This window comes from Arachis ipaensis, chromosome B2 (genome assembly GCF_059453495.1).
Source record: "Arachis ipaensis isolate K30076 ecotype BB chromosome B2, ASM5945349v1, whole genome shotgun sequence".
NCBI classification, from domain to species: Eukaryota; Viridiplantae; Streptophyta; class Magnoliopsida; order Fabales; family Fabaceae; genus Arachis; species Arachis ipaensis.
The window spans coordinates 116200468-116216652 of record NC_142437.1 but is presented as its reverse complement, the minus strand read 5'-3'; the positions used below and the strand labels follow the sequence as shown (position 1 = coordinate 116216652).

Here is a 16185-nt window from a genome sequence, read left to right as displayed (position 1 = left end):
TCCAATTCATGATCATTACTTTACTAAAAGGGCAGAATTATATTATTGAGGTTGTAAGATACCTTTGCAATGAGTAGTGAAATTTCTATTCTCACAAAGGCACATGAAACTCTCTGTCTATATATCAAATCCACAAGTTCCACCTCCTTTGGATAAATCCTGACAAGACACTCATAGTGAAATAACACTCCGGCATGACAAGACACTCATATAAGATCTTAATTCTAGTTGTTAGTTAACAATAATGTATAGACTAAAATAAAAACCATTCTATTATATGATGATGAAAATATAACTAAAGATAAGGACATCAATTCACATAAACACAATGGAAGGGCAATTAAATAGATAAACATAAGTATGTGTTCAGCACTATATACCTCAACTTCAATGGCACTAAATCCGAATCCAAAATTCCCTTCAATTGCAACAAGTCAATCGGAACAAGCCACTGCACCCGCAAGTTTGCCTTAGAAATAGATAGACCAAGGATTACTCACTGCAGCAATAAACGCGGTTTTAGAACCATTGTCAAACGGAATAAACCGCAAATTTGCTTTGAAAATCTCTCACGACCTGGGCAGCAGGATAGGGACCACGATCTCTGAGAGTCCTGTATGCCTCTATGACAATGATCAATTAAACTCATAATCAATTAATAATAAATAAAATACATAATCAGAACTCATAATCAATTCAACTCTCTCAAAGGCATTTAATCAAACACCTTATCTCCAATCTCACCTCTTTTATTATTTCTAACATAATTAATTATAGATAAAATACATAATCAGAACTCATAATCAAAATTTTTTAACACAATCAAAACTAATTTTAGCAAACTAAGCTTCACAACTAGATCAATTGGTTCTCCTTGTCATTCAGGATGCTGGTTACCTAATCAAATAAAGTCAAATTACATACGAGCAGCAACCAAAAATAAGCATAAGAAAAATTAGAGGTATTTAACAATCAAGATTTCTCAACATTGTACCTGAAGCATTAGAATCGGGAGAGGATGCCGTTTGACTACTAGTTGTTTTAAGCATAACATTTCTCCCGTTCTTAGTGTAGTGGGAGGAAGACATTATTGAGAAGAATTATTACCCAACGCTGACAGAACCCACATGTTCATTCTACTCCCGATCTTTGCAATTCAAACAAATGAAAGCCATCTGATTGGTTTCCTTCCCACATGCTACCTGGTCCCTTCATCTCCTCCGATCCAACAGTTGAAAAACTAAAACAAGATTCAATCATCACCTGTTGTTGCAGAACCAGTCCAGACAGCAAAACGGAGTCGAGGAGCGGCAATTCGAAACAAGGCACCCGAGGCGCGGTGAGGCAAGGCGGGCCGAGGGGATGCAATAGGCAAGGCGGACGAGCGGAACAGAACAGAGCACCCGTGGGCAACGCAGAGAAACGACGACCACCCAGCGACCGACGACGCCGCCGCCATGGAAGACGGCAGCAGAGTGCGACGGTGGAGAAATCCAATTGGAAACTTTGGAGAATAACTTAGGGGTAGTTAGAGTTCTCTGATTTTGGGGAATAAAATATAAAGGGTATTTTTGGTATTTCAAAAAATAGAGATGTTTTTAATTAGGTTTTTTAACCAAATTATGAAAATATTCGATTTTTTGATGGAATATTCTGTTATTTCAAACTTTTTTGACGGTAGGGACTAAATTGAAAAAAAAAATAATGTATAGGGACCCAATTGAAAGGAAAAAAAGTATAGGGATCTAATTAAAAATTTCGCGAAACTATAGGGACCAATAGAGTAATTAAACCTTAATTTAAATAGCATATTGAAATAAGTATAATTATAAAGATATTAAAATATAATTATAAGTAAACTATTACAAAATAATAGAAAAAAATATAAATAACAAAATTAATAAGAATGTTTGTTTTGTAAATTTGTTTTAAAAATATAATAAATATTTTTATTTTGTACCTAATCATCTAATAGAATTATTTTTAAGTAAATAGACTTATGTATGATATATAAGTATATCAAATAGTATGAAATTTGAATAATTTATAATTTAAAATTTATTATGATAATATTATTATGACACTTTTAATGTAGATGTCTATTATATTTAATTAATTCTTTATATTTTCATTAAATAATAATATGTAATAAAATAATTAATTATGGGAGTTATAGTTTTATTTTTTTTAATATTTTACTAAAAATTGATTGATTAATTTTTAAGTTTTGCTAAGTAATTAAAATTGATGATGTGACATTATTAGAGAAAAAAAATATGGCTTAAATCTAACGCACAAAGAGTTAGTATCATATTTTATATAGTAGAAATAGATGGATCGTTAATACTTAATAGTCATAGTTTTCAATAATATTTTTCAAATGATATATAGAGAAAGGTGATAATAGTTAAGCATTCATTATAAGCCGCATAAGGTGACCAAGAACACTTCAAGAAAATGATGGAAGGATAAAAAGTCATCTTCTTGAATTCTATTTTAAATTTTAATTTTACCTTAGGCAATAATGACTATATATTTGCCAGAATTTGATTTGCGCTACTTACACGTTTATTTTATGTTCCACCAACGACTTGAGAATTTCATTGTGGAAAGACTATAATTCCATGTTCCACTTTATTTCCTTTCTACGATTATAGTCCTTAAGGTTTTGTTGGATTAGTGAAAAGGAAAAGGATAGTTCTTAACTTTTATTGTTTATTCTATTTCCAATGTAGTGCTATAACCTATTATAACTTCTGGTATATTTTGCTCTTTTACTACCCAAATTGGAGTTATAGTGAGTGTAGTTACCTCAAACTATAAATTTTTTACATTTTGTGCAAGCGTGCTCATCAATTTAAACCAGAGTTTTTCCTTCTCATTTTTCTCTTCCAAGATCAAAACTCTAAACACATCCTTAATGATGTCGCAAAAGCTAGTATAATTAACTAACATTGCTATGTATTCATCAATCTCTAGGCCTAGTAATGGAGCTGAAGTTCATGACCATGTTTCTATGTTGATAGATTCAGTTATAGAGAAAACTTGATTCCATGATTGATTCCCGTGGCCTATAAGTCATCTCCAAAAGAGAGACTTTGAACAAGTAGAAAATGGCATTTATTATTAGTTAATAGTCATAGTCATTCTCTTAAGTGATTGCTGAAGGAACCTAGCAACTTCTCTAACCATAGTGATTCTATATACGTCACATTCTCACACTTTCTTTCAATCAATCAAATGTAAGTTTAACGGCAAATAATGAAGTGGTACACACAAGGAAGACCAAAACATAAAGATTAAATTCTTATAAATTCTTATACAACACAATTCAGTGAAATTAAGATACACACATGGCAAACTCAGGTTGCAGTTCATTAGCATTATTGAGGCTTATGTTTGTTGAAACTTTGTTTCCATTAGTCCTCCTAACTGTTATGAGTGCCAACATAATGGTGGCAGCATCAAATTCCTCGTCCTTGAACGAGGAACAAAAGGCCCTGCTTCATAGCAGCTGGACGGAAGGTCGCAACATCTCAAAACATTGCGATTGGACTGGGATTGTGTGCAATGAAGCTGGTAGTGTCACTGACATTTCAACAAGGCGTTATTTTTTTATTCCTTCATCTGAATTGAGGAACTTCAATTTTACTGCATTCCCCAATTTAATTCGTCTCGAACTTAGTGGTTTGGGACTCAAGGGTATCATTCCAACTGAAATAAGCTCTCTTACAAAGCTTATGTATCTTGATCTCTCCTCTAACTATCTTGAAGGTGAGTTGCCTGCTTCACTTTCAAGGCTCACTCAACTTAGGATTTTTAATGTTTCAAACAATTTTCTTAGTGGTATGATCCCTTCCTCTTTTAATCACTTTAAGTATTTGTTTCATCTCTCCCTTGACTCGAACAACTTTAAAGGCCCCATTCCTGTAGAATTGAAGAATTTAAAAGGTTTGAAGCAGTTAACTCTTTCAAATAATTCATTCAATGGTTCAATACCACCCACTCTGGGACAACTGGAGAACTTGAAATGTCTCTCCTTTGGTTCAAACCATATAGAAGGTCCCATCCCTATTGAACTAGGGCACTTGATCCATCTGGAAGTTTTAGACCTCTCTGACAACAAGATTTCTGGTGTCATACCATATGAGATTGGACAACTCTCTAGGCTTTCAACTTTAGATATTTCCAACAATAACCTTGAGGGACCAATTCCATTTGATATTCTAAACCATTGCAGAGTTGTGCAACTAAGTAACAACTCTTTATGTGGTGGCATTCCTTCTCAAATTGGCAATCTTTTTTCTCTAGACCTCAGTTATAATAACCTCTCTGGAAAGATACCCAAGGGACTCCATTCTGTACCTTACCTCAATATGTCTTACAATTCCTTTGTTGTGGATCACAACTATTGTGGCTTTCCAAAAGACTCATTGATCGGTAATAAGATACCAGGTCCCCCTTGCCCTTCTACTCATGATTATAATTATCTTCCTTTACCTGTACTAATCTTAGGGTCAATCATTAATGGCACATGGATTTCACTCGTTTTTGTATGTTGGGGAATTCATGTTTTTTGTCCATACGAGGTCAAATACGAGGAAAGAAGAAGGAATGGAGATATCTTCTCAATTTGGAACTATGATGGTAAAATTGCATTTGAAGACATAATCAAAGCAACAGAAGACTTTGGTATGAGGTATTGCATTGGAACAGGTGCTTATGGAAGTGTCTACAAAGCAAAACTTCCTAGTGGCAAAAGTGTGGCACTAAAGAAACTTCACAGAACAGAATCTGAAAACCCATTATTTTACGAGTGTTTCAAAAACGAGGTCAAGATCTTAAGTGAAATACGCCACCGGAACATCATTAGGCTTTACGGTTATTGTTTGCACAATAAGTGCATGTTTTTGATATATGAGTATATGGAAAAAGGAAGCCTGTTCTATAACCTAGCCATTGATGAAGAAGCTCAAGAGTTGAATTGGAACAAAAGAGTAAACATCATCAAAGGGACTGCATTTGCTCTCACTCATATGCACCATCACTGTTCCCCAGCCATTGTCCATCGAGATGTAACTAGTTCCAATGTTTTGTTGAGTTCAAATTTAGAGGCTTGTCTATCAGATTTTGGTACAGCTAAACTCCTTAATCCTGATTCATCTAATCAAACTCTACTAGTTGGCACTTGTGGATATGTTGCACCAGGTAAAAGTGTGAACTTTTTCCTTCCCATAAAAATGATTAGTTCCAATGCTAATTTCCATATGATTTATTACTGAAGTCTTGTATTCAATTTTGGTTTATTTATTGAAATTTACTGATAATCTTTTAATGTTTGGACATATTGTAGAGTTGGCTTATAGCATCAATGTGACAACAAAATGTGATGTTTATAGCTTCGGAGTAGTGACGTTGGAAACAATAATGGGGGAACATCCTAAGGAACTGCTTTCCAATATGTCAAAACCATCTGCTCCTAAGATCATGCTCAAAGATATATTGGATTCACGTATCCCATTGCCCTTTCTTCGAAAAGACATGCGGGATATTGTACTTGTTGTAACATTAGCACTAGCATGCTTGCATCCCAACCCAAAATCAAGACCTTCAATGCAGGACATAGCTAAAGAGCTTTTGTTTTCAAAGTCGCCATTGCTTTGGCATTTTGATGGTATTTCAATTCACCAACTTGTGAATCAGGAAATGTATGCAATAGGTAAAAATTAGGATGTTTTTTTAATCATATTTTCTTATGTGATTGCCCTAATTTTTTGTATGAAAGTCATCTTCTGTTTTGTTTTCAACTCAGTATGTCTTCCAGTTCAAATATTTTTATGTATGTATTATGTTTTTTTATCACTTATAGCATTGCCTTTCAAATTATGCAGTTTTCTCACTCGAATAACTAAATCTTAATGGTAACCAACATCATGTAGGGCTTTCAAATAGAAAGTTTATGGACCATCAACCTACCTGAAATCATTCGTTAGACATTTTTCTTGGTCTAATATATAGAACATGCAAAAAAACTTGAAACTTCGGAAAAACTTTGTTAACAATTCACAGGATGAGTTAGACTTCGGAAAAACCATCTATCTATTCTTAATATATAAAAGTAGATATATAAACATGCACCACATTACTTTTGACACATTTCTTTCTTCCTACTAATGTCATGTCAGCAATATTGCTTACTTGGCACAATTTTAGAATCAACCACTCAATTCTTGCCAAATCAACTACTATTTCCAAATCAGTACAAAAATAAAATATACAAATAAAAAACTAAAAAATAGAATCCAATAAATTTGTAACCTTCAAATACATTAAATTCATATTCCTATATTTATTATATCTTACCGTTTATTATAATCATTTTAATTTTTGCCAATGAATTATACCTCAAATAGCATAGTCTCCCATATTGGTCGCGAGTTCGAATCTCTGTATCTTTGGTAAAAAAAATAATTATTTTAATTTTTAGAAGTAACACTAGGTACAAAGAACTATTATTGTAGTTTTTACTTATTATTAAAAACAAATTCTATTTTATTTTACCAATATAAATTTTGAAAAGAATATTTAAAAACTAAAAAAAAAAACAAATTTATTAAAAGAGTATCAAAACGAAACCAAAAAATATATGATATTAGACATACATTTTCATATTAGATACATTTGTAGTATATAAGATGCATCATGCATAAATGTTTACCTCAAAATACTAATTAACTATTTTTTTTTTTACTAAAAATGTTTAACTTTTACCTTTTGTTGGGTATATTTGTACATATAAGATGCATCATGCATGGATACAAATCTAAATATATAATTATTACAATAATTATGTTGACCGCAACTCCATAAGTTTAGGCCATTGACTACGTCAATTACATTGCCAACTTTAGAATAATTATTATTTGGCACAACTTTAGATTCAACTACTCAATTCTTGCCAAATCAACTATTATTTCTAAATCAGCAAAAAAATAAAATATACAAATAAAAAACTAAAAAATAGAATCCAATAAATTTGTAACCTCCAAATACATTAAATTTATATTCCTATATTTATTATATCTTACCGTTATAAACAATACAATAAATTTATAACCGTAACAATTAATTTATTAATTTTTATAAATAACTCACTAAAGGTAATAAACATCCATATTACAAATGTCATAATAATATTATTAATCATAATAAATTTTACATTATAAGTATTTAAATTTCATACTGTCATGACCCGAACCAAGTCATGACCGGCGCTCAAGGGACAAGTCCCTCAGCAAGCCAAACGACCAAATTTTCAGAAAAACAGACAGAACCTCCTCTGTTTCTAGGACCTTACCAACGTAAATATTAACTCCATGTATTAATAATAAACCTCCATTTCTAAGACAACAACAACAACATACTCCAAATTATATCCACAACCAAATATATCCAAAATACGCATCATATATATATCAAGTTGATAACTAGAGTATATAGTTAAAACCATAAGTCTTACATAACCAAATCATAATCACTACCTAAACAGTTCAAGATTCAAAATAACATAACCCACACGAGGATCCTGCCTGTAACATATGGAGCATTGACATAATCTAGATTTTGAGCAAAAGTTCCATTACATAATTACTTAGCCCTTAGAAAGAAGAAGGGCTCACCAAAATGACTAAGATCTACTGAGGGGCAGGTGGAATGGAACCTGGAATGACTCCTGTATCTGAAAAATATGGGAATATAATAGGGTGAGTTTTGCAACTCAGTGAGCAGACATTACATCTATAACCCACACGAGACAATACAGAGTTTACCTTGAAAATTATATTTCTTTTCAGAGATGAGAAATTCATATTAATTAATTATACAAACATTAGATAAATAGTTAAGCGGATGAACTGAAATGGGAGTTCTCATTCCAGAAGTCAAATCAAATCAAATATTACACACCTAGGGCGGCTCCACCTCTAAGGGTAGCCCTTTCCTCTAGTGTGCCCGTACGGTATAACAGATCCAACGTGTGGCCTACACGTTAGGCTAGCAACGCCCCTGCTAGCTGAGGTCTGAGCCAGATGCATCTAGGTTAACGTCATAACCACCGTTAACTACGGTTTTCTAGTCAGAGTCTCCCAAACCAATCCAAACCAAATCACTTATAAAAATCTCTAGTGCTTGTAACATACTACTAAATTTCATAGCAAATCAATATATATAGGATTGCATACTAAAATTTAATTAAAATTTACATAAGGTCAAATAAGAAAACATTTATACTTTACAAAATATATAAATATCGTCTCGTGTGTATTTTTATAAAATTATAAGTTTCACAAATCAATATTTATTTTCAAAAATTCAGAAATCACAATAATAAAATATTTTCAAACTTCAAAATTAATGATTCAACATAGATATTGATAATAATATATTTAAAAATAATTATAGATATAATATCCACTCACAACTTGATTTCAAGGAACCAGAAGCAACTCTGAGCGTGTCAACGAGCTACCAAATGATGTCCAATAATTCTACAACTCTAGAAATATGACAATAATGATATTTGTGAGCTACTAATATTGTCAATTAACATAATCTTACTCACCTTGACAAAAGCCCCAAATTTTCTAACCCTAATAACCCTAATTCGGATTTATACATACCCATAAATATAGAGATGACAAAAATTAGGAATATGGCTAATTATTGAGTCAAAGAGTTACCTTGAAGCCTCAATAATAATCGAAACTCAAAAGTTGAATACTTTCTTCACTAAGTAGGTTGAAGCTCCATGATTTAGGGTTGTGATAAAAAAAATTTGAATGAATAAAATAGAGAAGAGAAGGAGAAGGAATTAAGATGAAAGAAGTGGGTTTAATGATAGTGTGTGATTGCAAAAAGAAGAGATGAGAAGATGGGAGAGATGAATGAGAAGGAAGGGAAGAGGAGAAGAGGGTTTTAGGTTTTGTTGGAAGGAAATAAAAGAAAGTGAAAGAAGGAAAGGGGGGACGGGAGTCAGCGACAGATGGGGGGAGAAGGGAAGAAAATTTAAGTGGGGGCATGTGCCCCCCACGTGCTTTCCATCCCCTTTTTTTTTCCTCTCTCTTCGGTTATAACATTCTCTCCCCCTTAAGAAATTCAGTCCCCGAATTTTGAATTCATATACGGTGATAAGTGTGATAGTTACCTTCAGACTCAAACAAATACGGATATTTGTCGCGCATAGCGTCCTCCACTTCCCAAGTTGCTTCTTCTATTGAATGATTCTTCCAAACAACTTTCACAGATGCTATCTCTTTAGAACGTAGTTTCTTTACTTGGCGATCAATTATAGTCACCGGTTCCTCTTCAAATGATAAATCTTCCTTTAGCTCTATGGCTTGTGGTGCAAGCACATGTGATGGGTCGCGAAGGTATTTGCGCAACATTGATACATGAAAGACTGGATGAATCATATACAACTCAGGCGGCAATGCCAAGCGGTAAGCAACTGCACCTATTCTGTCCAGTATCTCAAATGGACCAATGTATCGAGGACTAAGCTTGCCTCTTTTCCCAAACCTCATCACTCCCTTCATAGGCGACACTCTTAGAAATACCTGATCGCCCACTGAAAACTCTAAGTTACGCCTTCTGTTATCAACATAAGCCTTCTGCCTACTTTGAGCTGCTAATAAACGTTCTCTTATTATGCAAACCTTCTCAACCGCATCTTGTACCAAATTTGGCCCCAAAAGCTTAACCTCACCAACCTCAAACCACCCAATAGGTGACCTGCATCTTCTCCCATAAAGAGCCTCAAATGGTGCCATTTGAATGCTGGTTTGATAACTATTATTATAAGAGAACTCGATCAAAGGTAGATAGCTGTCCCAATTCCCACCAAAATCTAGAACACAACACCTTAACATGTCTTCCAATATCTGGATCGTCCTCTCTGATTGCCCATCGGTTTGAGGGTGAAAAGCTGTGCTAAGATCTAGACGAGTTCCTAACGCTTTTTGAAAAGATTTCCAAAAATGAGAGGTGAACTGGGGCCCGCGATCTGAAATAATGGACACTGGAATTCCATGTAGCTTAACTATCTCATCAACATAAAGTTGAGCATACCGAGCTGCACTGAAAGTTGTTTTCACCGGAAGAAAGTGAGCTGACTTCGTCATTCTATCCACAATTACCCAAATTGAATCAAAACCTTTAAAACTACGAGGTAAACCTGTTACAAAATCCATTGTAATCCTTTCCCACTTCCATTCAGGTATCTCAATCTGTTGTAATAACCCAGCAGGTCTTTGATGTTCAGCTTTAACTTGTTGGCAAGTTAAGCAATGAGAAACAAAAACTCCTATGTCTTTCTTCATGCCTTCCCACCAAAACAATTGTTTCAAATCTTGATACATCTTATTAGAGCCTGGATGAACGGTATACTTAGAATTGTGAGCCTCCTCCAAAATAGCTTTCTTCAAGTCGGGGTTATCTGGCACACATAAGCGTTGACCACAACGCAAAACATCTTGATCAAGAGAAAAGTCTGAGTTCCTCCCATTGCGAACATCTTCCATAAGCTTTCTTAGTTTTGGATCATCACCTTGTGCAACCTTGATCTGTTCTATTAGGGAAGATTGAGCTTGAACATGTGCTAAGAAAACTCCTGATTCTCCAAGGTCAAATTGAATTCCACCGGCCTCCAATTGATGGACTTCTTCAACAATTGGTCTCCTTCCAAAAGTGATATGGGCCAAGCTACCCATAGATTTTCTACTGAGGGCATCTGCTACAATATTTGCCTTTCCAGGATGATACAAAATGGTACAATCGTAATCTTTTAGCAACTCCATCCATCTCCGTTGCCTCAAATTTAAATCCTTCTGTTGAAATATATACTTCAAACTCTTGTGATCCGTATAGATCTCACAGGTCTCACCATAAAGGTAGTGTCTCCAAATCTTTAAAGCAAAGACAACCGCTGCCATTTCTAGGTCATGAGTTGGATAATTCTGCTCATGCTTCTTGGGTTGTCGCGAGGCATAGGCAATAACGCGGCCATGCTACATTAATACACAACCGAGTCCTATCCGAGATGCATCGCAAAAGACTGAGAATCCTCCGGACCCAGAAGGTAAAACAAGAACTGGTGCTGAGGTTAGACAAGCCTTAAGTGTCTGAAAACTTTCCTCACAAGCTTCTGACCATTGAAACTTCACATTCTTCTGAGTTAACTTGGTTAATGGTGCCGAAATTCTCGAGAAGTCCTTGATGAATCGCCGATAGTAACCGGCCAACCCTAGAAAGCTACGAATTTCTGTCACTGTAGTAGGCCTTGGCCACTTTTGAACGGCTTCAACCTTCTTTGGATCCACCATGATTCCATCTTTTGATACCACATGCCCCAAGAATGTCACTTGATCAAGCCAAAACTCACATTTAGAAAACTTAGCATACAGCTTGTGATCCTTTAAGGTTTGTAACACAATCCTCAAATGATACTCATGCTCCGCAGCACTTTTCGAATACACCAAGATGTCATCAATGAAGACGATAACAAAACGATCTAAGAAAGGTTTGAAAACTCGGTTCATCAGATCCATGAAAGCTGCAGGCGCATTTGTCAGACCAAAGGACATTACTAAGAACTCATAATGGCCATAGCGAGTACGAAAAGCAGTTTTCGGAATGTCTTCCTCTTTTATCTTCAATTGATGGTACCCTGAACGCAAGTCAATTTTTGAGAAACAGGTAGCTCCTTGAAGTTGATCGAACAAATCATCAATCCTTGGCAATGGATACTTGTTGCGAACAGTTATCTTATTGAGCTGACGATAATCCACACATAGTCGCATCGTTCCATCCTTCTTCTTTACGAATAGAACAGGAGCTCCCCACGGAGAAGTGCTAGGACGAATGAATCCTTTCTCTAGCATGTCTTCCAATTGAACTTTTAATTCTCGTAACTCAGTTGGAGCCATACGATAGGGAGGAATGGACACAGGTTGGACTCCCGGAGCCAATTCTATGGAAAACTCAACTTCACGGTCAGGCGGCATTCCCAGTAGCTCATCAGGGAACACGTCAGGGAATTCTCTAACAATCGGAACCTGATCAAGACTAGGCACTTCGGCATCAACATCTCTAACAACTGCCAGAAATCCTTGGTTTCCCTTATCCATCAATTGCATAGCACTCATAGATGAGATGATGCTAGCTAAAGTGGGACAGTCATCACCCTTAAAAACAAAAGGTGAGATATCCGGTATGTCAAACTTCACAGTTTTAGAGTAACAGCCCACATCAGCATGACAAGCTGCTAACCAATCCATGCCTAAGATGACATCAATATCTTCCATTGGTTCTAAAAGGATCAAATCAGCTAAGGTTTCAACGGTATTAATTCTAACAACACAAGACCGAAATACAACTCGAACCATCGTGGATACTCCAAGTGGAGTGCCAACATGAAATGGGTGGGATAACAGTTCAGGTTGTTTATCGAAACGAGATGAAAGATGTGGAGATACATATGAATAATGAGAACCGGTATCAAATAACACTCGAGCATCTAAAGAACAAACTTGTAAAGTACCTGCCACCACAGCATTAGAAGCTTGAGCATCTTGACGTGTTAAAGCATACACACGTGTCTGACCTCTTCCTCTTTGGCTCCCTCCTCTGTTATAAGTCTGACCCCTGCCACCTGCTCCTCTGCCACTAGGACCAGAAGAATTTCGAATAGACATAGATGAAGATGATGGCATTAGTGTTGTAGGACGTGCAATACCTGGAGCAAAGCCTCCTCTAGGATTTGGACAATCCCTCCTAATATGACCAGATTGACCACAACCAAAACATGCACCAGTAGCCTTGAAACATATATCGGAATGGTAACTCCCACACTGAAGACAATAGGGCTGAGCTGGCCTTGTCTGATTTGAACCCTGTGCACTAGATTGAGAGGTGCTCTTAACAAAAGGTCTGGGATTCGAAACACTCATGGGAGCAGATCCAGAAGAAGCAACCCCACCAAAAGATGCTTGAGGACGAGCTCGATACCCCGAATAACCTTGCTGATTAGTTTGACCATGATGAGACTGAAATCCTCCTAAACTAGATCCACCAGAAAATTGTCCCTTCATCTTGGGCTTCTTACCAACATCCTTAAAAGCATTTCTCTCCGCTATCCCAGCTTCAATTCCATAGGCAGAGTTTAGGACATCCTTAAAAGATATGCGTCCGACTTCAGGCATAAGAGTAGTGAACATAGGTTCTGCCAATCCACGAACGAAACGACGAACTTTCATCTCTTCTGAATTCACCAAGTACGGAGCACTCTTAGAAAGTCTAGTAAACTCCTTAGCATACTCAGTCACTGTCATATTCTCTTGCCTTAATCTTTCAAAGGCAATTGCATCTTCTGCTTGCTTATTAGCTGGATAAAATCGAGCAAGAAACTCTTCAGTAAACTCTTCCCAAGAAGGAGGAGGAAGTCCAGCTGCTTCTTTGCTCTCAAGAAGAGACTCATACCAATATCTTGCTGAACCACGCAAGTTGTAGGATACTAACTCAACAGCCCATTCTTTGGTGCACTTGAGAGCTCGAATAGCTTTCTTTGCATCCTCTAGATATTGTTGTGGATCTTCATCCAATGAATCTCCATTGAAAGTGGACGAATTCAACTTCAAATACTTTTCAATTGGCGGCTCTTGATCCCCAAACAATTGATGAACCCTATGAGGCTGAGGATTTGGCGCATTAGGAAGTCTCGCTTCACCCCTATTTTGATTTGTTAGAACCTGTAACACCGCATTAAGAGTTTGATTCATTCCCCTCAATTCAGCTGCTAAGTCTGGTTGAGCCTCTCTTACTGCAGGGTTCTCTTGAACTCTCTCGTGGGGTATCTCTCCTTCGCGCCTATCAGCTATCCTTTGGCTTCTTGGCCTTTGTCGAAGCGCTCCAAGTGGCGGAGAAACTGCCCTATTGGATTCAGCAGTATCAGGAGCATTAACAGCTCCACCACGTCTTTTCTTAGGTGGCATCTTCCACCTATTGAGTAAATAAAGCGATTGGATAACCAACGACATATGTATATGGATTTCAAAGACAATAGGACAGATAGAAAGAATTATGAGACCAAAAGATTGAGGACGACTTCCTATAGGCCTCTAGTAACATCACACTTTGTGAAAATGGGCCGGCTTCCATTTGCACAATTGTGATCTTACTAAAGGACACTTGCTCCATATTACACAGGAAAACCTAAGGCTCTAATACCACTTTGTCATGACCCGAACCAAGCCATGACCGGCGCTCAAGGGACAAGTCCCTCAGCAAGCCAAACGACCAAATTTTCAGAAAAACGGACAGAATCTCCTCTGTTTCTAGGACCTTACCAACGTAAATATTAACTCCCTGTATTAATAATAAACCTCCATTTCCAAGACAACAACAACAACATACTCCAAATTATATCCACAACTAAATATATCCAAAATACGCATCATATATATATCAAGTTGATAACTAGAGTATATAGTTAAAACCATAAGTCTTACATAACCAAATCATAATCACTACCTAAACAGTTCAAGATTCAAAATAACATAACCCACACGAGGATCCTGCCTGTGACATATGGAGCATTGACATAATCTAGATTTTGAGCAAAAGTTCCATTACATAATTACTTAGCCCTTAGAAAGAAGAAGGGCTCACCAAAATGACTAAGATCTACTGAGGGGCAGGTGGAATGGAACCTGGAATGACTCCTGTATCTGAAAAACATGGGAATATAATAGGGTGAGTTTTGCAACTCAGTGAGCAGACATTACATCTATAACCCACACGAGACAATACAGAGTTTACCTTGAAAATTATATTTCTTTTCAGAGATGAGAAATTCATATTAATTAATTATACAAACATTAGATAAATAGTTAAGCGGATGAACTGAAATGGTAGTTCTCATTCTAGAAGTCAAATCAAATCAAATATTACACACCTAGGGCGGCTCCACCTCTAAGGGTAGCCCTTTCCTCTAGTGTGCCCGTACGGTATAACAGATCCAACGTGTGGCCTACACGTTAGGCTAGCAACGCCCCTGCTAGCTGAGGTCTGAGCCAGATGCATCTAGGTTAACGTCATAACCGCCGTTAACTACGGTTTTCTAGTCAGAGTCTCCCAAACCAATCCAAACCAAATCACTTATAAAAATCTCTAGTGCTTGTAACATACTACTAAATTTCATAGCAAATCAATATATATAGGATTGCATACTAAAATTTAATTAAAATTTACATAAGGTCAAATAAGAAAACATTTATACTTTACAAAATATATAAATATCGTCTCGTGTGTATTTTTATAAAATTATAAGTTTCACAAATCAATATTTATTTTCAAAAATTCAGAAATCACAATAATAAAATATTTTCAAACTTCAAAATTAATGATTCAACATAGATATTGATAATAATATATTTAAAAACAATTATAGATATAATATCCACTCACAACTTGATTTCAAGGAACCAGAAGCAACTCTGAGCGCGTCAACGAGCTACCAAATGATGTCCAATAATTCTACAACTCTAGAAATATGACAATAATGATATTTGTGAGCTACTAATATTGTCAATTAACATAATCTTACTCACTTTGACAAAAGCCCCAAATTTTCTAACCCTAATAACCCTAATTCGGATTTATACATACCCATAAATATAGAGATGACAAAAATTAGGAATATGGCTAATTATTGAGTCAAAGAGTTACCTTGAAGTCTCAATAATAATCGAAACTCAAAAGTTGAATACTTTCTTCACTAAGTAGGTTGAAGCTCCATGATTTAGGGTTGTGATAAAAGAAATTTGAATGAATAAAATAGAGAAGAGAAGGAGAAGGAATTAAGATGAAAGAAGTGGGTTTAATGATAGTGTGTGATTGCAAAAAGAAGAGATGAGAAGATGGGAGAGATGAATGAGAAGGAAGGGAAGAGGAGAAGAGGGTTTTAGGTTTTGTTGGAAGGAAATAAAAGAAAGTGAAAGAAGGAAAGGGGGACGGGAGTCATCGACAGATGGGGGGAGAAGGGAAGAAAATTTAAGTGGGGGCATGTGCCCCCCACGTGCTTTCCATCCCTTTTTTTTTCCTCTCTCTTCGGTTATAACACATACCATTTAA

The 16185-nt window shown here is 35.9% G+C and overlaps 1 protein-coding gene and 1 pseudogene across 1 annotated transcript; one reads left to right on the top strand and one right to left on the bottom strand.

Annotated features, from left to right (window-relative positions):
* Positions 1–3252: 3252 nt before the first annotated feature.
* On the top strand, positions 3253–6089 carry LOC107627812 (uncharacterized). Its single transcript, XM_016330634.3, has 2 exons — positions 3253–5208; positions 5354–6089. Exons 1-2 carry the CDS (start codon positions 3354–3356, stop codon positions 5728–5730), a joined length of 2232 nt encoding a protein of 743 aa, XP_016186120.1. The 5' UTR covers positions 3253–3353; the 3' UTR covers positions 5731–6089.
* A 3084-nt stretch (positions 6090–9173) lies between these two features.
* LOC148575331 (uncharacterized) lies at positions 9174–14045 on the bottom strand (annotated as a pseudogene).
* Positions 14046–16185: the final 2140 nt, after the last annotated feature.